The sequence below is a fragment of the Protopterus annectens genome, chromosome 11.part0 (assembly GCF_019279795.1).
Source record: "Protopterus annectens isolate FY-2018-M chromosome 11.part0, PAN1.0, whole genome shotgun sequence".
NCBI lineage: Eukaryota > Metazoa > Chordata > Ceratodontiformes > Protopteridae > Protopterus > Protopterus annectens.
Genome location: NC_056745.1, coordinates 667,923,351 through 667,948,369, shown reverse-complemented (window position 1 = coordinate 667,948,369; position 25,019 = coordinate 667,923,351). Strand labels below are relative to the sequence as shown.

The following is a 25,019-nucleotide window of genomic DNA, read 5'->3' as shown; positions in this document are numbered from 1 at the left end:
ATCTAAAGGAAATGATGGCAGTAAAATTGGCAATCCAGGCCTTCAAACCTTTTCTCCAAGAAGGTCAGCTAATGATAAGGACAGACAACACCACAGTTATGTGGTACATCAACAAACAGGGAGGCACACACTCATATCCTCTATGCCGGCTGGCACTGGACCTATGGGATGTGGCTCTGGGCTACAACATTCAATTACAAGCAATCTATGTACCAGGGAAGGAAAACATTCTAGCAGACATATTAAGCAGAACTACCACAGATGCCCACGAATGGATGCTGCATCCGGACATCTTCAAAGCCATCATAAGAGAATGGGGATTACCACAAATAGACTTGTTTGCATCCCCACTCAATCACCAGCTAAAGAAATTCTGCACAAGGACGTACCACCCACTTGCTTGGAAGGTGGACTCCCTGTCTTTCAGTTGGAAAAACCTGATAGCATACGCATTCCCACCACTTCCTTTGATGCACAAGGTGCTTCTGAAGATCAAAGAGGAACATCCGAGGATCATTCTGATAGCTCCAGACTGGCCAAGACAACATTGGTATCCATTGCTGAGGAGCATGTCCCGGGAACAAATATGGACACTGCCCCTGATCCCATTACTGTTAACACAGAACAACTTCAACATCCTGCATCCAAACCTCAAAACTCTGCAGCTAACTGCCTGGAACATCACATGACAACAATTAACCCAAATTTATCCCAAAGGGTTAAGGACATAATCCTGGAGGCTCGAAGACCTTCAACAAGAAAGAATTATACAGCAAAATGGAAAGGATATCTCACTTGGAGTACTGCAAAGGGGCAAGGAGTGACACTGGTGAACATAGCCAACATCCTGGAGTACTTGGCAGAGCTCTTCCATACAGGCCTGTCCTACTCTTCCATCAAGATACATGCCTCAGCTATTTCAGCAGAATACAGCTTGGATCCTCCTGTCTTCTTGCATCCTCGGCTCAGACAGTTTCTGAGAGGAATTAAAAATGTGAAACCTCCCCGGAAACCTCCATTACCAGCATGGGACTTGAACTTTGTACTAGAAAAATTGACGCTTCCCCCTTTCGAACCAGCAGCAACAGCAGAATTACAATACTTATCCTGGAAGACTGCATTCCTGCTGGCAATAACTTCAGCAAGAAGGGTCTCTGAACTACAGGCATTAATGGCAATGCAACCCTTCCTGATCTTCCATCAAGATAGAGTGTCCATGAGAACAAATCCTACATTTATGCCTAAGGTGGTATCCAGAGTATCTTTAAATCAGGCTATCCACCTTCCTACATTCTTCCCCAACCCACAGAACAGGGGAGAAAGGCTACTACATACCTTGGATGTGCATAGACAATTACGCTACTACCTGGACAGGACAAAAACCAATAGAAAAACTGACCAGCTTCTGGTAGCATATGCAACAGGGAAGGAAGGAAAACCAATTTCAAAACAGACAATCTCCAAATGGATAGGAAATTGCATTAGATTTTGTTACTCCTATCATGGAAAGAAAACTCCAGAGAACATCAGGCCTCACTCCACAAGGGCTACAGCCACTACCACAGCTTTCTTACGAGGAGTGGCTACCAAGGACATTATTGAGGCTGCTACTTGGACCTCCGTGCATACATTTGCCAAGCATTATAATTTACCCTTATACTCTAGATCCCGAGCTGGTTTTGCCACTGCTGTTTTGCAAGGGATCCTAACTACACCATAATCTCTACTCATTCCTCCTCCCCTAGTTTAGCTATGGTATTCTACCCATTTGTGAAGACTGCAGATGCATCCTTGAAGGACATAGTACAGTTTTGTACCTACCATAAATGTAGATGTCCGATAGGAATGCATCTGCAGTCAGGATTACCCTCCCTCCTTCCCCTCTGAGGTACTCCTAGGGTTTTTGCCAGCCTTCAGCTAGCTTGGGGGGGATCTATTATGGTGTATTTGTTTGTATATATGTACATACATGCTTATTTTGTGTGTTTGCTCTCTACTATTTGGAAACTTTGGCATTTATCCAAATTTAGCCATCCAAGAGGGCACCTGGCATCTGGGGCAAGAAACACTGAGGAAAATGGCGTCTGCTGATGCCTTTATACCCGAATAACTGCCGCAATGACGTCGGGTGAAGTGCGACACCAGCCGAAGCCAGACCCAGACTTTGGAATCCGGCCGACCGAAGGGCTGCCTGACGACAGGACAACCCATTTGTGAAGACTGCAGATGCATTCCTATCGGACATCTACATTTATGGTAGGTACAAAACTGTACTTTCTCCTCCATCAAAATCCATGCCTCAGCCATTTCTGCAGAATACAACACTGATCCTCCTTTATTCTCTCATCCTCTTATAAGACAGTTCCTCAGAGGGGCTAAGAATTTAAGACCTCCAAGGAAACAACCAATACCTGCTTGGGATCTAAATTTCATTCTGGAAAAACTGACTTTGCCTCCTTTTGAGCCAGCTGTTTCATCAGATTTGCAATATTTGTCCTGGAAAACAGCTTTCCTTCTGGCCATCACTTCAGCTCATAGAGTTTCAGAACTACAGGCCCTCATGGCTGTCCAGCCTTTTATCATCTTCCATCAGGACAGAGTTTCATTACGAACCAACCCTTCCTTTATGCCTAAAGTGGTATCCAGGGTAGCTTTAAATCAGGCCATACATTTACGTACTTTTTATCCCAATCCTCAAAACAAAGGGGAGAGATTACTACATTCCTTGGACATCCACAGGCAACTGCGTTATTATTTGGATAGAACAAAGCCTTTCAGAAAATCAGAACAGCTCTTTGTGGCCTATGCGGTAGGAGCTCCAGGAAAGCCAATTTCCAAGCAGACAATCTCAAAATGGATAGCCCACTGCATACGCTTTTGCTATTCCTTTCATGACAAAACTGTTCCTACAGGCATTAGAACTCACTCCACCAGGGCCACAGCCACCTCTGCAGCCTTCCTCAGAGGAGTTCCTACCAAGGATATCTTGGAAGCAGCCACTTGGAGTTCTGTGCATACCTTCTCCAAACACTACAACCTACCATTATACTCCAAATCCAGAGCAGGCTTTGCCACTGCAGTCTTGCAGGGCATTTTGGCTCATCCTAGTGCCTACCACCCCTTTCTTAGCTTTGGGATTCTACCCATCTGTTATGACTGCAGCTGTATGCACGATGAACATAGTACAGATGTCCTTCAAGGATGCATCTGCAGTCTTTACAAATGGGTTGTCCTGTCGTCGGGCAGCCCTTCGGTCGGCCGGATTCCAAAGTCTGGGTCTGGCTTCGGCTGGTGTCGCTCTTCACCCGACGTCATTGCGGCAGTTATTCGAGTATAAAGGCATCAGCCGACGCCATTTTCCTCAGTCTTTCTTGCCGCGTGGCGCCCGAAGCAGAAGCTGTTCGCAAGTGCCGGTCGGTCAGATCCAGCGATTACTACTACCGAATACTACTTCGAAGACTTCTATAAAGCTAAGTACCCCGTTGGGGACTCTTTCTTGCCTCAGCCGATGTCAGAAAAAGTTAATTGTTTATCTTGTGGGAAACAAATACCTCATAAAGATTTCCACTCCTACTGCATACATTGTTTAGGCCCAGACCACGACGTAGCATCTTGTCTAGCCTGTGCTTCTTTTAACCGGACGCTTAGGCGTCGATCGGACTTTGCTGAACAGATTTTCGGCTCCGATTTTGCCTACATTATGCCGTCGGATCCTCCGACTACGCAAATAACCAAGAAACGCAAAGAAAAGGACCGACACTCGCGGTCCGCGGTTTCGGCCGAAACCGCGGTTAAGCAAACCGCGATTGTCTCGGTTTCGGCCGAAGCAGAGCAAGCGGTTCTTTCTTCAGCCGATAACTTGCCTACTACCGAGGCCTCTTCTAACCTGGTAGAAACGGCTTCTGAAATCCAACCTTCTGTTGCGGTTTCACAGGATTTATCAGACACCATCCCCCTGGATATTTCTACCCCTGCACGTGGAGCTGCTAGGCCTCCTCCAGCTATGTCTATTAAGGCCTTTGCCAGGGCTAAAGCAGCCAAATCATCAAAATCTGTGCCTGCCAAGCCCCCCTCTCACAGGCCCAGCACCAGCTCCCATATGCTTTCTTTGGCTGAGGATCTCATTTCTTTAATTCGTGGAGCCCAGCCTCATCCAGACAGGGCCTCTCTCCCTCCTCCAGAAAAGAGGCCTAGAGCAGAGCCTCCTGAGCCAGTATCCACAGATGATTCCTCCGATGACTCAGAACATGCAGACCCTCCTCAGACTCTGATGCTGAGGAGTCCATCCCTTCAGCCTCTCCTCCTGAGGAATTTTCTTTTGGGGAAACTTTGCATGCTATGAGGGAACAATTTCAGTGGCAGGGCCAAGATTTCTCTGACTCTAGAAAAAGGCTTAGGACCTTTCTACACTTGCCACAGCATAGGCCTTTAGCTATACCTCCAGTTCTTCCTGTTGTTGATGATGCATTTAATGATGCTTGCACTGCTCCTGATACTTTACCTCCGGCTCCTGCTAAGCCCGATAGGTACTACAGGGTCCCGGACACTCATCATCACTTATATAAGGCTCCTTTTGCAGATCCAGAGACTATCTCCCAGGGTCCAAAAGCTGTAGCAGCTACCTCTTCAAAAAAAACCCTCCCCTCTGAAAGGGAATCCAGGTCCTTAGAGAGATGGGGCAAAAAAGTTTACACCTCTGCTACTTTGTCAGCTAGAGCTTTGAACTGCCAATTCCATATGATTCAATATCAAGAGTTTATGCTTGGCCAGTTGACTAAAAAGCTGTCCTCTGAAGAATCTTTAGATAAAAAGTATGTTCAAGAAATGGTACATAACATACAGCAGGTTAGTAACCATTCTTTAAAATGTGGCTATGATGCACTGGAGGCTTCCTTTAGATCAGCCATGACTGGCACAGTTATCAGGAGGCATGCATGGTTGAAAGAACAGGCATTACCAGACCATGTCAAATCTAAGCTTTTGGATGCACCTATGGACAAGGTCAATTTATTTGGTTCCCCTGCACAGCAGGTACTAAAAAAGATGGAAGAGAAAGCAAAATCTGTGCAGACAGTGAAAGATTTCTTGCAAGTTCAACCTCCAAGGTTTAGCAGGAACTGGCCCTCCAAGAATTGGTCCTTTCCAGACTCCTCTAAGGCACAAAGAGGCAGGAATAGGCGCTCTAGAGGCAGAAACCAATCCAGAGGTGCCTACAGGGGTCTCCAGTGGCAGGGTAACAACCAACGAGGCACGGATACAGCCACCACCACTACAACAACTCAATCACAGTGACTTGGCGGTGGCACCGCCTACCAAGGAACAACTAGAAGCACCTTTAGGCGGAAAGCTAACCTTATTTTCAAGAAACTGGCACTGCATTACAAGAGAAAAATGGATTTTGCAAACTATAGACCAAGGTTACAGATTCCATTTCCATACTCTACCAGGAAAGAGAGGAATGCCGAACCTACCACCTACTCAAAGAACAGAAGCTCTAAAACAAATATCTCAATTATTAAAAATGAGAGCTGTGGAAAAGGTACCATCTATGGAGAGAGGGAAGGGATTTTACTCCAGACTCTTCCTGGTACCAAGGAAAGGAAACAAATGGAGGCCTATTCTAGATCTGTCTGCTTTAAACTCATTCCTCATTGTTCCAAAATTCAAAATGCTGACCCTACAGCAGCTTCTTCCCATGCTGGGCAAGGAGTCTTGGCTGGTAACTCTAGATCTCAAGGAGGCATACCTGCACGTCCCCATAAGACCAATTTGCAGAAGATACCTCAGATTTTTTGCAGGGTCAGAGCATTATCAATTCTCAGCATTGCCCTTTGGCTTATATACTGCGCCCAGAGTGTTCACGAAATGCCTGGCATCAGTAATCGCTCATTGCAGACTTCAGGGGATTCAAATCTACCCCTACCTGGACGACTGCCTGATACAAGCGGACAACAAAAACAAACTAACAGAAGACTTACAAAGAGTCATCTACCTGCTGCAAGCCCTGGGATATACAGTCAATACAAAAAAGTCAAGGCCGATTCCATCCCAAAGAATAACCTTTCTGGGTGCAGAACTGGACACATCACAACAAATGGCATTCCTAACTACAGAAAAGAAAGAGCAACTTCCTCTCTACTTCTTGGCATTAACAAAGCAGAACCATTTAACTGCAAGAAAAGTGCTACAAGCTCTAGCCTTCATGGCATCCTGCATCATACTGGTCCCTCATGCCAGGCTACATATGAGAAAGCTACAGTGGTACCTAAAGAATTTGTGGTCCCAGCACCAGCACAGCCTAGAAACCAAAATTCCAATGATTCCATGCCTGAAACAAGAGTTCCTATGGTGGGCTCAGGCCTGCCAATCAAACACAGGATTGCCCTTCTACAAAAGCCAACCAAGACAAACCATCACGACAGATGCCTCAGACCTCGGTTGGGGGGCACACATGATGGACAAGTGCGTTCAAGGCCTATGGACCCAAGACCAGCTGCATCTTAACCTACACCCCACAACTATTATTACTCCTCAACCTATCCTACATCTACCATACTCAAGCCTTCCACATAACTACTGACTTCAACACATTTCCATCAAAACCTCACATCACAATATTTCCTCATCTCTATCCTATAAAAATTCAACTATTCTTTACTTTTAAACTCATTAACCCCTATAAACACTCATCCACAACAGCAGCTAATCCATACCTTACCAATGCATCAAAGTTCAACCCAGACTTTACCAATGCATTAAAGTACAACACACATACTAAGCAATCACTACCCTACTATCAGGAGACATACATCCCAACCCTGCCCCTCAACCCTCCAACATTGACAAGTCTATACTTATTGCCTCCCTAAACTCTCAAAGCATAGTAAACAAAATCCCTGGCTCTCACACAACAAACCCAACATTTTATCTATATCTGAAACATGGCTAAAGTCTCACATAAAAGACCAAAACTACTATATCATCCGAAAAGACAGATCCTGTATTCATCCTCCTGTCAGTCACCCCTTATAACAAGCCTATTCCCAAATTCAAACAATGCAGAAATACTTGAAAATTTCAACTTAATAATAAACAACACACACAGTAATAGTCTCCCCTGGAACAATATTACCACATTAGAAAATATACTTTTCTGGCTCAAACTGGTCCTCCATTCAGTCAAACACAAGTCCACTTAGCATAAACCTTTACAACTTCTCACAGCTAATTAATTCCACAACAAAACTCTATCTTCAGGTAGCATTCTAGACTGGATCTTAGTCTCTCACCCTCATTACTTCTCTGACAGTGGTACACTTCCAGACTCCCTCAGTGATCACCTGCCCACCTTTGCATAAAAACTTTCAACCAACAGCTTTCAATGACTCTCTCTTTTAAATATCCTAGATCACCATGCTCCCTAAGCTCCAAAGAATAAAAAACACAGAGATAAAGTCTGGGCACTTTACCATCCATAAAAATAAATCTCCCTCCATCTTGAATTCAAAACACTCAGAAATAAAGTAAAAAGCTCATTATTGCTGATCGACAAAGGACTTAGCTACACAATTCAACACATTTTCATCTCCAAACTAACATCTTCATTCTCCAATACCTCTCCATCCAAACCAATTCCAACAACCACAATAAAAACGTGTATCCATTTACAGCTACTACCTCACCTCTGCATGGTCCACAGCACTATGTCTCTACCCTCTTACTTGATCTTTCATTGACACTATCTCACAAGCTCAAAAGGCCACATCCTCTTTCTAAATACCCCAACGGAGTTCACAACTCTATTCCATTCAGATGATTCAACTATCATCTGCACTGCTATCCTTCCAGTACTACAAAAGCTAAGATGCATTCCACTGAACTTTGGATGAAAGATAACCACCTTGTTCTTAATGCCTCTAAAACCAAACTAATGGTATTTAAACACATCTCTACCAGTACTAATTCTCTATTAATTAACAGCCATAACAACACATCCCTGGAATTGGTGTCCAATGCTAAATTACTTGGTGTTCAAATAGACAGTCACCTTAAATTCAACTATCACATTCAACTCAACATAAAAAACACATCAAAAACTAGGCATGCCACTAAAATCACTCTCTCCTCATTCCTCATCCCTCTCTTCTAACCAACATCCAAACAAAACTTTCCTCCTGTTACAATACAGCCATAAATCTTCAAGCCATCACTGCTCTTCACTCCATAAATTAAAATGGCTGAACTTCCTAACCAACTTATCTATTCTCAACTTATCTTGCTCATAAGCTCATTTTCAAACCTGACCTCTGTCCATCTCTTTCTTCTGCATTTAAATTTCACCTTCCCCAGCAGGGTACTTAGATCTAACAACCAAAAATCTAAAATTATATAAACCAAAGCTCCCCCCCTGTAAAATCTCTAAACTTTAGCTTTGCTGACTCTGGAACTCCCTCCCCTACCATTCGCATCTCACTTCCACACCCCATTCAAAAAAAAAAAATCTCTCTCACACCTACTTTCCCAGAATGCTCAGCTCATCTCACATCCTTCATGATTCATAAAAAAAAAAAAAAAAAAAATTTTGTTCACTACATTGTCAGCTCTTGTGCAATTGTTTCTTACTTTTCTAAATTGAAATGCTTACCTTCTCTAGACTGTATCATCTAAAATGTTTACCACCAGTTGTTCTTCCTAAAAGTGTTTGCTCTAACTATTATAATATGGATGTAATCCTACTGTAACCTTAATCTGCACATAAATCTAAAAGAAATGATGGCAGTAAAATTGGCAATCCAGGCATTCAGACCTTTCCTCCAAGAAGGCCAGTTGATGATAAGGACAGACAACACCACAGTTATGTGGTACATCAACAAACAGGGAGGCACACATTCATACCCTCTATGCCGGCTGGCACTGCACCTATGGGATGTGGCTCTGAGCTACAACATTCAGTTACAGGCAATTTATGTACCAGGGAAGGAAAACATTCTAGCAGACATATTAAGCAGAACTACAACAGATGCCCACGAATGGATGCTGCATCCGGACATCTTCAAAACCATCACAAGAGAATGGGGATTACCACAAATAGACTTGTTTGCGTCCCCATTCAATCACCAGTTAAAGAAATTCTGCACAAGGACTTACCACCCACTTGCTTGGAAGGTGGACTCCTATCTTTCAGCTGGAAAAGCCTGGCAGCATACGCCTTCCCTCCACTTCCTTTGATGCACAAGGTGCTCCTGAAGATCAAAGAGGAACATCCGAGGATCATTCTGATAGCACCAGACTGGCCAACACAACATTGGTACCCTCTGCTGAGGAACATCCTGGGGACAAATATGGACACTACCCCTGGTCCCATTACTGCTAACACAGAACGACTACAACATCCTGCATCCAAGCCTAAAAACTCTGCAGCTAACTGCCTGGAACATTACATAACAGCATTTAACCCAAATTTATCCCAAAGGGTTAAAGACATAATCCTGGAGGCTCGTAAACCTTCAACAAGAAAAAATTATGCAGCAAAATGGAAGAGATATCTCATCTGGAGTACTGCAAAAGGGCAAGATGTGACACTGGTGAACATAGCCAACATCCTGGAGTACTTGGCGGAGCTCTTTCATACAGGCCTGTCCTACTCTTCCATCAAGATACATGCATCAGCTATTTCAGCAGAATACAGCTTGGATCCTCCTGTCTTCTCGCATCCTCTGCTCAGACAGTTTCTGAGAGGAATTAAAAATGTGAAACCTCCCAGGAAACCTCCATTGCCAGCATGGGACTTAAACTTTGTGCTAGAAAAACTGACTCTTCCTCCTTTCGAACCAGCAGCAACAGCAGAATTACAATACTTATCCTGGAAGACTGCTTTCCTGCTGGCAATAACTTCAGCAAGAAGGGTCTCTGAACTACAGGCATTAATGGCAGTACAACCCTTCCTAATCTTCCATCAAGATAGAGTGTCCATGAGAACAAATCCTACATTTATGCCTAAGGTGGTATCCAGAGTATCTTTAAATCAGGCTATCCACCTTCCTACATTCTTCCCCAACCCACAGGACAGGGGAGAAAGGCTCTTACATACCTTGGATGTACACAGACAATTGCGCTACTACCTGGACAGGACAAAAAACAATAGAAAAACTGACCAGCTTCTGGTAGCATATGCAACAGGAAAGGAAGGAAAACCAATTTCTAAACAGACAATCTCCAAATGGATAGGAAATTGCATTAGATTTTGTTACTCCTACCATGGAAAGAAAACTCTAGAGAACATCAGGCCTCACTCCACAAGGGCTACAGCCACTACCACAGCTTTCTTACGAGTGGCTACCAAGGACATTATAGAGGCTGCTACTTGGACCTCCGTGCATACATTTGCCAAGCATTATAACTTACCTCTATACTCGAGATCCCGTGCTGGTTTTGCCACTGCTGTTTTGCAAGGGATCCTAACTACACCATAAACTTTTCTCATTCCTCCTCCCCTAGTTTAGCTATGGTATTCTACCCATTTGTAAAGACTGCAGATGCATCCTTGAAGGACATAGTACAGTTTTGTACCTACCATAAATGTAGATGTCCGAGAGGAATGCATCTGCAGTCAGGATTACCCACCCTCCTTCCCCTCTGAGGTACTCCTAGGGTATTTGCCAATCTTCAGCTAGCTTGGGGGGGATCTATTATGGTGTATTTGTTGTATATATGTACATACATGCTTATTTTATGTGTTTGCTCTCTACTATTTGGAAACTTTGGCATTTATCCAAATTTAGCCATCCAAGAGGGCACCTGGCATCTGGGGCAAGAAACACTGAGGAAAATGGCGTCGGCTGATGCCTTTATACCCGAATAACTGCCGCAATGACGTCGGGTGAAGAGCGACACCAGCCGAAGCCAGACCCAGACTTTGGAATCCGGCCGACCGAAGGGCTGCCTGATGACAGGACAACCCATTTGTAAAGACTGCAGATGCATTCCTCTCGGACATCTACATTTATGGTAGGTACAAAACTGTACTTTTTGTACCTACCATAAATGTAGATGTTCGAAAGCATACAGCTGCAGTCCAGGTTTCCTCCTCCTTCCCTCTAGGGGTATTCTTTTATGGTGTATTTGCTTGCAACTACTGTTTTTTGATTATATTGCATTGCATTACTTCATAATTTTATGCATTGCCTTCCTTCTGGGGGGCACCTGACATCTGGGGCAAGAAAAACTGAAGAACATGGCGTCGGCTGGTTCTTTTATACCCCTGTCACACTGACGTCAGGGAAGAAGTGACGACAGCCGACGCCGGACCTAGACTTTGGAATTTGGCCGACCGAGGACCCGCCTGACGGCAGGAGAACCCATCTGTTATGACTGCAGCTGTATTAGCACTCGAACATCTACATTTATGGTAGGTACAAAACTGTACTTTTGGTTCCACGGTACTCAGGAGTATCTTCCAGTGAGCCACCCATTCAAGATGCTAGGGACGCTGTCCCACATTTAATAATGGAGGCGAGATAGGACTACATAACATAAAGAAGTTATGTACTCAGCATAACGTTCCATGTATATAGTCCATCTCGCCAAACATTATTACGAACCCACCCACCAGCCCCCCTTCCTGGAGGATCTGGATACAGTTATTAACTTTGCACAGTGTTTTTTGCCACAAGGACTCCTTTTATTACAGTTATTCTTCCGGACCTTTGTTCCTTTTTCATGGCAGACTAGTAGCAAACAAGATCTGTGGAGTGTGCGCATGCATCATGGGATACCTATTAGCCACGAGCCAATCAGAAGTTTTCAGGCTTTCTAAGCTGCTCTGCTCCGAACGCACATGTAATAATGTTCGGTGAGATGGGCTTGCATACATGGAACGTTATGGTGAGTACATAACTTCTTTTTCTTACAATATTAAAAGAAACTTTTTATCCAAGTATAGTATTGTGTATATTGACATTGATGTAAATGTATCCAAATTATACATAAAACTTCATTAAAAATCATGAGAGACAATAAAACTGATGCATCAGATCAAGGGTGTAATCAGGCATGCTCTTTGTACACTACAGCTTCATTGGTACATTTCACGTCTTAATATATCTACAGCTGTCTAAGTAACTGCCCCAAACAACCAGTACTTAGCTTGTAAAACAGTATATTTAACAGAGGAAACATAATGCATGCATTAAGTGCTCTGTGTCCTCATACCTGAGCATATTTGTCCACCTTTGTAAATGTCAGATGGGTTGAGGGCAGAAGTGTCTGTGAGTACAGAATATAATTTTCTGATTACATCCCTGCAGCAGATGGTTCATGTGAAGTAGCCAATACCTTAATGTTCCCTCTTATCAGCAGGACCCTATTGTCTGCCAGTCTGTTGTGTTGGTTTAATTATACTATCTCCCTTTTTAATTTACATAATTAGGCTGGGGAAAACAAGTGATACATTCTTGTAGTAAATAAAAGATATTGTAATAATGCAAAGGTATAATAAAACTTTAAGTAAGATTCCATATTTTGTAAAAGGTGTGCTTGAGATGACTTGGTCATAACCCAGCTTGTGACTTGTTCAGGTAATTCTCTTGTCTTCATCTCTGAGCTCCTTATTCACATTATTACAAAATTAGAAACTGTTTTAGGTTAAACATCAAACAAATAAAGATCTCAAGCTCCTTTTAGAGCTCAGTGCACATATATATTTTTTTACAACAAAAATGTTTTAGCTCTAGCATGAAACAAACATTTCAGTTTCTTTTGTTTGTAGTACACATCAGCCACAAAAATTAACTTCTTGTGATCATTGCACATCTTGGATGGAATAAGCATGTTTTAATTTAATAATATGTAAATATCAACTGTATTAAGACCATGATTCAGCAAGCTTGAGCACTGTTCTGGCCAAAGTGTCATTTTATGTCAAAGGCTTCCACTGCACGAAGGCAGAACTTTGTTTGGGTTATGCTTTAGCAAGTACGTCATTTCTAGGATCACAAAGCCACTTTGTTCGGCCCTTGTCAGACCCATCATTGAGTGCAATGCCCCCTTCGGCATGTACCTGACAAGACATGCAACAGTTGGAATGTCAACAAACGTTCCTTACCAGGAAAATCCAGGGTCTAAGCACATTGTTCTATACAGATCACTTTAAAGCCTTATTTCCATACTCCCTCTCCTACAGGTTACTGACAGGAGATTGTATGTTATGTCATGTAAGGCATACAATGCATACTTGGGTCTAGCTCTAAAGGACCTTTTGCATATCTGCAAAATGAAAACCATCATAACCGCTAGATGGAGAGATTTAATTTTTGCTTTTGTTATAAATAAGGCACTTGGGTAAGACAGATGTCTCACTGGATCTCCATGCTGGGACAGGCTCCCCAGCCATATGAATCCATCCATAACCTTATTTTAGCATAACCTTGACTAATGGATGGGAAATCGGAAATTCACCTCCCAAGTCTGACCCACATGTCTGTGATAGACAAAGGCAAACAGTAATGTCCAAACTAACATACCCCCTCCCCCACATAAGCTCTAGAAACTTCCTAACCCCCTCCTAGTAAAGACCCATGGTAGATGGGGACATAATTATGTTGGGTTGCATAACGCAGCTTACAAAGGCTCTGGTTGTGGTTAGTGTAGTATATACATAAAACATAATAACCTCGGAGAAATTCTGTTGTCTACTGCAGCTGAGTAAGGCAGGAGAGAGTTATGGATGTTGAACCCTTATTTTCGTTGAGGCCATGTGATTCATGTGTGTTTCACTTTTAAATAGCCGAGTGTAAATTCATGCCTTTTTTTGGTAGGAATTATATTATATCCTAAAACGCTGTTTCTTTATCATTTTTGCATTTTAGTCTCTCTGGTTTGTTTTTCTAACTTTATTTGCATTTTTTTGATTTTCTAACTTTATTTTATCTGCATTTTTTGTAAGTAAACCAATTCATGCCACCATCTTTATGAATCACAGACCATGTGATATCCAGTTATATCACAGGAAAAAGGACCAAACGCCCACTTGCCCAAAAGAAGGGGTGGCAACATCAAGCCAGGTTTCTAGCTCTGACACAGAATCCAGGAAGAATCCGAAGTGGAAGGGGAAAAGTCTTCATAGGCCCTCCCTCTGAAAAAGGTCAGGGCCCTTGTTTTAATTTATAATAGCTTTGATGTTTGCTCAAGATGGCTTGCATTGCCAGTGCCACCTGTAGAATAGGCTGCACTTGGAGCATTGCTCCCCTCACTGCTTTTTATGCTGCTGTTTTTTATTATCGTGTATGTTATGAGATGTTATAATAGTGGTTGTTTTTTCCATTTATTGGTATAGAAATCTGCAGTGTTCATTCCTCGGTGTGTTATGTAGGCATTTGATTTCTCTGTTTAGGAACTCAGACTTGTGCCAACCCTAAGATGTAGAATGTTGCCTGCAGTACTAACAACACTGATTTGGTGACTGGCCTTGAATGCCAGAAGGCCTACATAAAAGGTGGAGTTGAGCATCCTATGGTCTGCTGTTTATCCTGGGTGGAGGGTTATACATTTATACCTCACAGCCTTGTGGAATAGGTCTGGCAGATATGCTAACATTTAATTTTGTTGGCCAGTTAATGCGTACTGGATGGGTGACCCAGGGGACAAGATTTCTCCACTGCCTGTCATAGAATAATGCTAACATTTATTTGAAGGTGGCACATTACATGCATTTCATTTGAGAGGGAAGGATGAATCTATATCACTTGATGAATTCTAGAAAGAATTTAATGTTAATGTTAAGTCAGCACTGTTGACAGAGTTCCCTTGCTAATCTATGAAAGCATTAACATGTTTTGTGGTGGTCCAAGTCTGGTGCATTTGTTCCTTAAAGTGAACAAAATCTGCCCATCTACTATAATGAGCTGCTGACCTGCCAGCACAGTGTACTGTGCAGAAGTTGAAGTTAAACTGAATGAATACAGTAGTTTCCCATGAAACATGTCCCACTTAATGCTGAGCTGCCTCTGGATTGGCCAGGTAGCTAAGATATGAAATGCTCTGCCAGCGAGAGAAAATGCTGGAGCAGCAGAAGGGCTCAGCTATACCAAGATTAAATGCAAGAAGCTGTTCAACTCTATTCAAAGTGAGCATTATACAGTTAAATGACATTAAAGTTCAACTTTAAATTGGAAAGTTAGTATATCTTAATGTGTGACACACTTGCAGCTGGCTTCACCTGTTTTTGTAATGTATCAGCGGGCCCAAATTATTTTTCTAAATGTCTGTATTCCTGTTAATGTTTCGAGTGTTGGTGACATTTCCTCATGTTTGCAACATATTTTGTGTCCCAGGTGACCCGTGTTGGACAATTAGCTTGGGCACTAAAAAGCCAAGAGGGGGTGGAGGAGGTTTGGAGCGAGTGGCTAATCCTGGCTCACCCATCTTGCATACAAGATTGATGGTTCTAGTCAGCCATTCGCCACCATGCAGATGGATGCTCACAAGTAATGAAATAGGGCTATAGACTGGGGATGTAAACTAGGTCTTGTTTAACCAATACACACTTTCCTAAAATATATGGTGCGGTAACTTATAGTGCAGTTTTATTTTTTAAGCGTCAACTTGGCTGCATAGCTAATATAGCAACAGTCATCTGTTTGGTTGGTTCTTTGTGCTGTCTTGACTGGGTTAGTCCAGTTAGGCCAGCAATGTCTTTTTCAGAGGGGGAAATCATTCTGATTAAGCATACTGTTTCATGTAACAAGTGCTTTGCTTAGGAAATGTATTGCTTCTGTGTGACGTTTAAAATTAAAAAAAAAAAGCACAGTAATGGTATCTTTTGATATTATTACATCTAAGTAGTAGTACCACACATGTGTTAACAAGGCATTAACTTTCTGAAGACACTAGAAGAGAGTGTAAGACACTTAGTCTTCCTCCTCATTACAGGTCTGAGAGTTGGAGTAGTTTAATTCATTTTATGCTGCCTAATTCTTCATTTAAGTTGTTAGGTTTTTTGGCAGCTGGGAATATTTCTCTTATTCTTTATGGTCCTGGGCCTACTTTTAAGTGTCCGTTTCCTTCAAGTGTGCTCATGGCAAGTAAGCAAGTCATCTGCCAATAGGTATGCACACTGTTTATTCTGTTTTAGATCTTTTTCTCCATTTTAATGACACATGTTTTTTAATACATTTCCAAAAGACTCTAGAACCCTACATGGCATGCCTGGCCATTTTGCTGTCTTGAGTTGGGATCCTCCTGTTTCTATTTTAGCAGTCCGCTTATCCACCTCTGGATTTACGAGCAAGTTGAGTTTGGATTGTAAAACTAAACACAATTTCAGGAGCAAGGATTTTATTTTATAGTCCCCCAACTCCTTAATGGAAGGAGGGGCGGCCAAATTTCCTGAAAGCAGCTGTTTTTTAACCTCAAATTCATTTGGGAAAAAACTGGTGTGTGCCTTGGAGCAAAGGGGTGAGCTTAAGGTTAAACTGTCAACTCTTGTTGTTGCTGAGGCCACCACAGAAAAGCTTTCAGTGATGCTAACAAAGCCACCTTTTTCTTTCCCCACTGCCTATGCAAAAAGTTCACCGTTATAAAAGAAGCTTCTAGTAACTACTCTCAAATCCCACAATAAAGCAGGTGACTCCTTATTTGCCAATACTGTAGGATCTTATTGGAATAAACTCCCCATAGACCTGACCACCCTAAGCTCACCTCACCTTTTCAAAAAAAAAATAAGAAACCATTTACAAACCCACTGGCTATGCCCATGCGCTAATCCTGACTGAGCTCACCAATGATTTCTCCTCTTTCTAGCCCCCCCCTTCACTTCTACTGGTTGCTTCTCTACCCTTAATTATGCCTCTACTGACCCATTTTTAACATTTCTTTTCTCTTCCTTCCTTACATCTTGTCATCTGTTCTTTTCCTACCTTTTCTACTTATCTCTTATATGTTTATTCCCCTACCCTTTTCTAGTACCCTGCCACAACTTATTTTCTATTCTAATTTGTACATAGGTAATTTTATATTTTACTCTCCATATGACAGTCTATTTACCAGACTTCTGCATTTACTAGCAGTCTTACTCTAGCAATCATTCAAGAAGGTTGCCTCTCCGTTTTTATTTTCCTGTTCTATAATCCCTCAGCATCTCACTAAACTACATAAAAATTTGATTCCTTTATTTGCTATTATGTTTATATTATTTGCTTGCTTGGGTCTTTGGTTTTGATATTTGTTATTTGATTGTTTGATCTTTGTATTGTAAGTTTGCTAGTACGTTAATGGAGCTTTTCTCCTCGGGCCTCTGCTGAAAATGGACATGTATCCAGCCAGACTAGCCCAGTTAACAAATGTAAAATAAATAAAAATAATAAATAAAAATATAACTTACACTACAGTCAAATAGATGTTACTATTAAGAGACTAGAAGGAAAGTCTTTTATAAATTATTTTGACGTTAGCTTCTCCAGCACTTGAGCGTGCTGGTCTTTGAGAAGACTCCCTCAATTTACTCTCTCAATCCTGTATCCACTAGTCTAATTTTGGTTTAGATTCTGTGTTCATAGACAGCTTGTAACACAACTTAAGAACAACTTGAATCCTGTTTAAAACTGTTCCAGTATACATCTGTTAAAACTTCTATCTTTGCATCGTTTTACTCTGGTTTGAGCTGCATTTTTATTAAATCACTGAAGTGCGTTCTGTACAGAGATGGCACCAGTGCCCAAAATCTTCAACACAGAAAATGTATTCAAATAAAAACTGACAAAGATGTTTATCCTAAAAATAGTTGAGCACTTTCGTCCATATGATATGTGGGACTTAACTTACATCACTTCATTTTTATAGCCGTCTGGATGTGCTATCAGTTGAAACAAAACAATTAATAACCATTATAACCAACAACAAATTCTGGCCATAAATCATACATTTGCTAAAATGTAAACTATAAATTTCATTAAAAATGTCATTGTAGTATGGTGTTGTAATTTAGTGTAACTTGTGTCCTTTTCCATGGACATAAACAGTGAAACAAAAGTATGAATGAATTCTGTTCACTTGACTGGTGTATTTTGAGACATGTATCCTTTAAAATGTTTGTGAAATATTTATGAATTTTTTTAAACATTGTAAACAATTGGAAACCATTCAAGAGCCATATAAAAATATATTAAGATGCAAACGTGAAAAGACAGTAAAAAGCATCAAAAATAATTTTTCCTACTATGTAGAATATTTGAGAGTATAACTAACAAATATGTCTTACAAAAATGAATAAAATTAAGTAATTATTTATAATTTAGCCATTCTGATTTTAATGCTGGTTTTATAGCAACACACTCAAACCAGTGGGTTGCTTGCACCTAACTGAAACTGCCATAATAATTTCTTATACTCAAGTTTAGTCTTGCATGCTTCCCCCTATGGTTTATAGTAATGCTTTGTGTTTACCGCCTTCAAACTTGCTGAAAAATTAACACCTTAAGGAATGTTTGTGTACTGGTATCATAATTGCTCATAAGTCCTTTTTAAGAGGTATTATGTTTTCTCAGTATACAAGCTGCAGCATCCCTCACTTTGCTATGTACACTATACCTGAAGTGCAGTCACCATTTTCTAGGTCAACCTTATTCCTTACTTCTACCTTATCACCAACCAAAATATAAAAACATTGCTTTCAGTGTCCACATTTTGAAGTACCTGTCAACCTTTTTTATTTGAATTTTTTTCCTTCTGTTAGACATTTAAAATCTTTTGCAGTTTTATACACAAAGCTAGGTCCATTTCCTTCAGTATGAAATACTGCATAATTTGTTTTCATAATGGCCCCATTTTTCTCTATTATATTTCTAACCTCCCTTACTCCATTATATTGTATTACCAAGGACAGTTCTATTATAATTCTTTCTGTCATGAACTATACCAGTACCTAAAAGGGGGTTTATATCTAGTGTCCCTTTGTGTGATTAAAAATAGGATCCACCACAAAATATGAACGGTTAATATTAGTGGCCCAGAAGAGAGGACTATGTACATTTTTAATGGACTTCATAAACCAACATGTGGGAGATTCCGGTAAATGTGGGTTCTGTAAAACAGAACTAGAAACAGTCGCACATCTTCCTGCTGGGTGTGGTACACTGATGGCAGAAGGCCTGTACACTGAAAAGCATAATAATGTGGCACGAGTATTGCACTGGGGATTCTGCAAACATTGAAGTAGTTGAAAAGCATTGGAAACAAGAGCCACAAAGCATTACAGAGAATGATGAAGCTTATATCACATGGGATCACCCTTTAACAACAGTAAAAAAATAAATGCAAGAAAGCCAGATAATAGCTTATAAAAAGAAGACAAAATAGCATTGATCATTTGAAATTGCTACACACTGTGATTAGTGTCTTGTGTATGTGTATATATATATATATATATATATATATATAATGTGTGTGTGTGTGTGTAGAGAGAGAGATGCAAAGTCGTAAAATACTAGGATTTGCTGAAAGAAACGAGGGCATTGTGAAAAAAGGATACCCAGACAGTTCATTATTAGCAGCAGTGGATGTCATAACATTAGAGATCTCCTGCCAAGGGCGGCCCGACGTCCAGCCAGTATACCAAAGCCTTTAGGTTGCTTTAAGGTACGCCGTACATCACACAAATGCTCCTTGTACAGCATAGGGCATAAAGGTGACATCTGGACGTACCATTCTCACAACTTTTTTGCCTCCAGTCTGAATGCCATTGCTTGATTGTCAGACATTCAGATGCCTGTTCCATTGCTGGTTCACCAAGCCATTGCACATAAGTGCCATTTTAGAGTTTATTTACTTATCTTTTCTTTATTCTTTCTTGTGGAGCTTCTTGTCATGCAAGAAGGGTAAATGTTGTAGTAGGACACAGGTTCCTCATAAAGACCTCCACAACCAGTGTCTTTCTTTTTTTTTTTTTTTTTTTTTTTTTTTTTTTTTTTGCCTAGGTACCCCGCATGACCATACGCCCTGTTCTATCTCTCAGGCCTTTGTACCAAAAACCCTTTGTAGTGGACTCTCTTCTCTAGTCCTCTGTCTTGAAAAGCAGTGTCTTAAGTTTCTTGCGAAAGGCACGATGGAGGAAACTTCCCACTCTGAGGGACAGCCATCAGTGAAGAAGGCCAAGAGGCCTAGGCTGGAATCTTCTGCTGTTCAGTGTCCACCAGACATCTCTCCCAAGGCAAGTGAATGCTTGGACGTTCATCTGGCTTTGTTGAATTCCTATGCTACAGACAGATGGCTTAGTGGTTAATGTCTTCGCCTCCCATGCACAAAGTACAAGGTTCGATCCTGACCTCCGACCAATGCCTGTTTGGAGTTTGCATGTTCTCCCTGTGTCTCTTGGGGGGGGGGGGGTGTTGTCCCATGTCCAAAAAACATGTGTTTCCATCTCAAACTCTCCAATGTCTGGAGCTGTGGGCAGCAGCACAGACTCTACATGGTGCCCTATAGGGGGAAGATTTGTACAGAGCAACCGCTTTGGGCATCTACTGTGGTGTGCAGTATCCGGAAGGTAGGAGAACACTGATCACAGACTAGCCACTCTGTGTAAAATGTGGCTCTAGGTGATTCAGTCATGTTGACTAATGTGGCCAGAAATGGGCATGGATAGTTACCGGTGATGTGGGTTGAGGACCCATCCTACTCTGACCCACGCCAGGGACCCTTGCTAACTGTGGGAGGGGTATATGTGCCACTATTGGCCAGTGTGCGTCTGCCATAAAGCCCAGCAGCCCTCGATAAGCTACTGGCTGGCCGGTATCTAATTGCCCAGCCTGGGTTACCTGGGATGGGTCTGTTGAGCAAAAGCTGGATGTACAACCAACCTGCCAAACATGAACTGAGAATTGCTACGCTTAATGTAGGTTCACTGATGGGATGCAGCTTGTAAGTGGATGACATGATGATACGGAGGAGGCTGGACATCCTATGTATCCAAGAGACTAGATGGAAGGGCAGTGCAGCAAAGCCACTTAGCTTGGGATCCAGAGTCTACTACTCAGCTGGAGGGCAGGCTAGAAATGGTGTAGGAATTGTGAGAGAGAGGCTTCAAAAGGCAGTAAGGGGTATCGTCAGAATTGATGTCTGACTCATAGCAGTCAGACTCCAGTGTACTGATAGGGCAGTATTCATAATCCCAGCCTATGCCCCGCAGCAGGGTTGTGATGGTGAGGAAGAGAGTCCATTCAGATAGTTGCAAGACCTATTAGATAAAGCAGGACAACAGGAATTGGTGTTGATAATGGGTGACTTGAATGCACATATCGGGACAGACAACAGGATATGAGGACTGCCTGGGTTCACATGGGTTGGGCAACAGGAATAAAGGAGGAGCCATTCTAGATTTCTGTCTGGCAAATGGCTTGATAGTAGCCAACACATGGTTCAGAAAGAGAGCGTCACAAGTTCACATACAAGAGTAGTCAACATGCAACTCGGGTAAACTTCCTCCTAGTAAGGAAAAGGCACTGGGGTGGAATCCATGATTGCAAAGTCATCTCCAGTGAAACAGTCGGCCCCCAGCATAAACCACTAGTTGCCTCAATCAGCTGCAAGCAGTGGTCAGAGAAGGCTCCAAGGTCAACAGAGACCAGGCTGAAGACCTGGAAGTTGACTGGAGAGAAAGTACAACAGTTCAAGGAATTACTCCGGGCTCTAGCACCCCAAGAAGAGAAGGAAATAAGGTAGAATTGAAGAAGAATGGCAGCGCCTAAAACAGCATGTGTTAGGACTATAGAAAAGATATGTGGCCGAGCCAAGTATGGAAATAAGGTACATAAGGACAGCTGGTGGTGGAATGCAGAAGTCCAGGAAGTCATCAGACGAAAGGAGGAGTGCAGGAAGAAATGGGAGATAGAAAAGACTGACCAGACTAGGAAGGACTACTGGTTGGCTGAGAAGGAAGTTGCATTAGCAAAGAATAGGGCATTGGAGGCACTCTACTAACTTCTGGAAAGTGACTCAGTAAGGGGCACAAAGAAACTATATCAGGTTGCAAGGCAAAGACAGAAAGATAAAGAAGATAGACACCCTTCATAAGGGATGCCAGCAGCAACCTGCTCACCAGTCCAGAGGACATCAAAGGCAGATGGAATGAGTTTTTCCAGCAGCTTCTTAATGAAGAAAACTCCACAGAAGCTGTACTGCCCCAGAAGCGGCCTACAATGAGAGAAGAGGAGGAGCCCACCCTAGAAGTAATAACCGCACTAAGGAAGATGAAGTCAGGGAAAGCAGCAAGCTCAGATGAGGTCACAGCAGATATGGTAAAGATGCTGGGTGAGATAGGGGAGAAATGTGAGGGTACTAATAGTGTGGAGAGAGAGGCATACCCCCGATGACTGGAGAATAAGCATACTCGTGCCAGTGTACAAGAACAAAGGGGACATCCACATCTGAGGGCAGGACAGAGGCATGAAAGTTCTGGAGAGGGTGGTTGATAAATTGATACGCAAAGTAGTAGAATGTAATATGGGAGATATGAGCAGTTTGGATTCAGATCGGGATGCAGAACAGTTGACCCAATGTTTGCATTGAGACAGATACATGAGAAGAAGCTAGAGTGGAGAAAGCATATGACAAGGTCCTAAGAAAGCTGATCTGGGCAGTACTCCAGTGATTCGAAGTCTCAGAAACATTGGTAGAATTAGAGCAGGCTATGTACAAGGACCAAATGACTCAAGTGTGAACAGTGTTTGGCCTCACACAGGGGTTCCCAGTGGGAGTTGGTGTACATCAGGGTTCAACTGTGAGCCCATTGCTGTTCATACTGGTGATGGACTACATTAGCAAACAGGTTGGAGGGGATGGATCAACAAAGCTGCTGTATGCAGACGATGTGGCAGTACAGGCAGACTGAGCTAGGACTTGAGCAATGGATAGGAGAATGGAATGCAAATCTGAAAGCACATGCGATGAAACTAAGCACAGATAAGATGGTGGTAATGGCACCAAAATTGGGGAAATCGGAAGAAGCTGAGAATAGAGCTAGAAGGGAAGATAGTGGAACAGGTAAATTGCTTCAAGTATCTGGGAGGGGTAGTTGAGGAGAAAGGTAGTCTGAATGAAGAGGTCAAAGCTAGAATCAGAGGGGCTGCAGCCATCGGGCGTAGAGTATCAGGTGTAGTCTGACAGAAGAATGCCAAAGAAGCTGAAAAGTAAGGTGTACAAGACAGTGGTGTGACAAGTTCTACTGTATGGTACAGAAACTTAGGCAAAACAGTTGAAGAAGCTAGAGGTGATGGAAATGAAGTGCCTGAAAAAGGTGGTAGGATGCACACTGTGGGACAGGTGAATAAATGAGGACAAAAGAGCAGAAGTCAAAATAGCTCCAGTTGCAGAAAAGATCAAAGAGAACAGATTACGGTGGTTTGGGTACATGTGTAGAAAAGCAGAAGACAATCTGGTGACGAAGATTTGGGACAGACAGGAAGTGAGGACATCCAGCAAAGAGGTGGATGGACTGAGTGAAAGAAGATTTGTGACAGTCAGTCATGAGTGTTGAAGGCAGGAGTGTAGCACTGAATTGAGAGAATAAAGTAGAATAAAATGCACCCAACCAGGGTCCAAAAACCAAGAAAAAGCATACAAAATTTCGGACCACTGCTCACGGACAATTGTTCGTAGATAGTATCCTTTATTAAAACTAAGCGCTTTCACCATAGACATATGGCTTCATCATATGTCTATGGTGAAAGCGCTTAGTTTTAATGAAGGATACTATCTACGAACAATTGTCCGTGAGCAGTGGTCCGAAATTTTGTGTGCTTTTACTGAATTGAGAGAGTTGGTGACAGTTAACACGATACCCCGACCGCATGTAGAAAAATGGGGAAAAAGTGGGCTGGTGGTGATGATGAACCTGGTTGGGGGCCAGCAGGGATCAGTCTTTAAATATGTCTGAGGAGGCAGTGCAGATGTCCATTTCGGACGTTCAGGGGGGAACCACAGCTTATCTCCAACGGCTTAAAGGTGTTCCTCAAATATTAATTGGAGAAGTCATCCCTACTACTATCATTGAATGCCATCCTGGGTCAGAGCCTTCCAAATTTTGTAAAGCGGATGTCCCATTGAAGAAAAAGCAGAAGGCTAAACCTATCACTCCTGCTCCTAAGAATCCACAAAGTGAATGGCAGTCTTCACTCAGGGTTTGTTTAGTGCTTTGATGGCATTGAGACCTCCTCAGGGAGTTTTTGTTTCAAACCCCCCCCCCAGTCATCTACTCCCCTAAAAGGATCCAGGAAACAAGATTCCTCTGAGTAGAAGCTGGATTTGGATGAGGAATCCCTTGCTTACACTTCTCAGATTCCTTCTCTTTTGGACTATGGCTGAGAAGAGGAATCTACCAGTCCTGATACTCCCTTTGAAGCGATTTCTTTTGGGGACAAGATCTCCAGGAAAATGGGGTTCTTTAAATGAGGTTGTGCTTAGGTTTCTGAGGTACATAAAGGATGCAATGAGTTGCTGCAGATGGATTCTCCTAAACCTTCTGCTGTTCCTCTTTTTTTGGCTACCTTGTTGAATGCATTTTCTAATGTTTCTAAGGTTCCATACTCTCAGCCCCACCTGCTCCCAAGAAACCTGATAGATTCTGTAGGGTACCCGAGGACTAAACTTTTTGTACAAGTGTCCTCCTGCTGACCCCTCGGTGGTGTCTGCCGTCAAGGTGGAAGCAGCCACCAAAAGGGACATTTTGGAGGAAAGTTCTTTGGTCCATCCCACGAACATGAATTCTAGGGCATTGAACCGCTTAGGGAAGCATGCCTGCATGTCATCAACTTTTGCCATGAAAGCATTAAATGATTTAACTCGTTTGACAAGACTTTTTAGCATAACATTATTTCTGAAGTGTCAAAGGTAGTAAAGACCACAGCAGGCGCCGGAGACTCTAAAGCTTCTGGAGACGTGGTTGTCAACCTTACAGTCCTATTTTCAACATGCTTTGTGTGCCTGCTGTCCAGTATGGCCAATAGCAGGTTTTGGAATGCAGGCATCAGTTTTGC

General features: G+C 42.3%; 1 protein-coding gene across 5 annotated transcripts in view; it reads left to right on the top strand.

Annotated features, from left to right (window-relative positions):
- Positions 1-25,019, top strand: part of LOC122815541 — a 704,558-nt gene that overhangs the window by 451,708 nt on the left and 227,831 nt on the right. For 2 of the 5 annotated variants that reach the window (XM_044088118.1, XM_044088117.1), the window contains one exon: positions 13,979-14,140. The exons of 2 other annotated variants lie outside the window; for them this stretch is intronic. In XM_044088118.1, the coding sequence (XP_043944053.1) occupies positions 13,979-14,140 (162 nt within the window). Of the gene's footprint in view, positions 1-13,942; positions 14,141-25,019 lie in introns of those variants that run through there. One more of the 5 variants, XM_044088121.1, reaches the window with a different exon arrangement.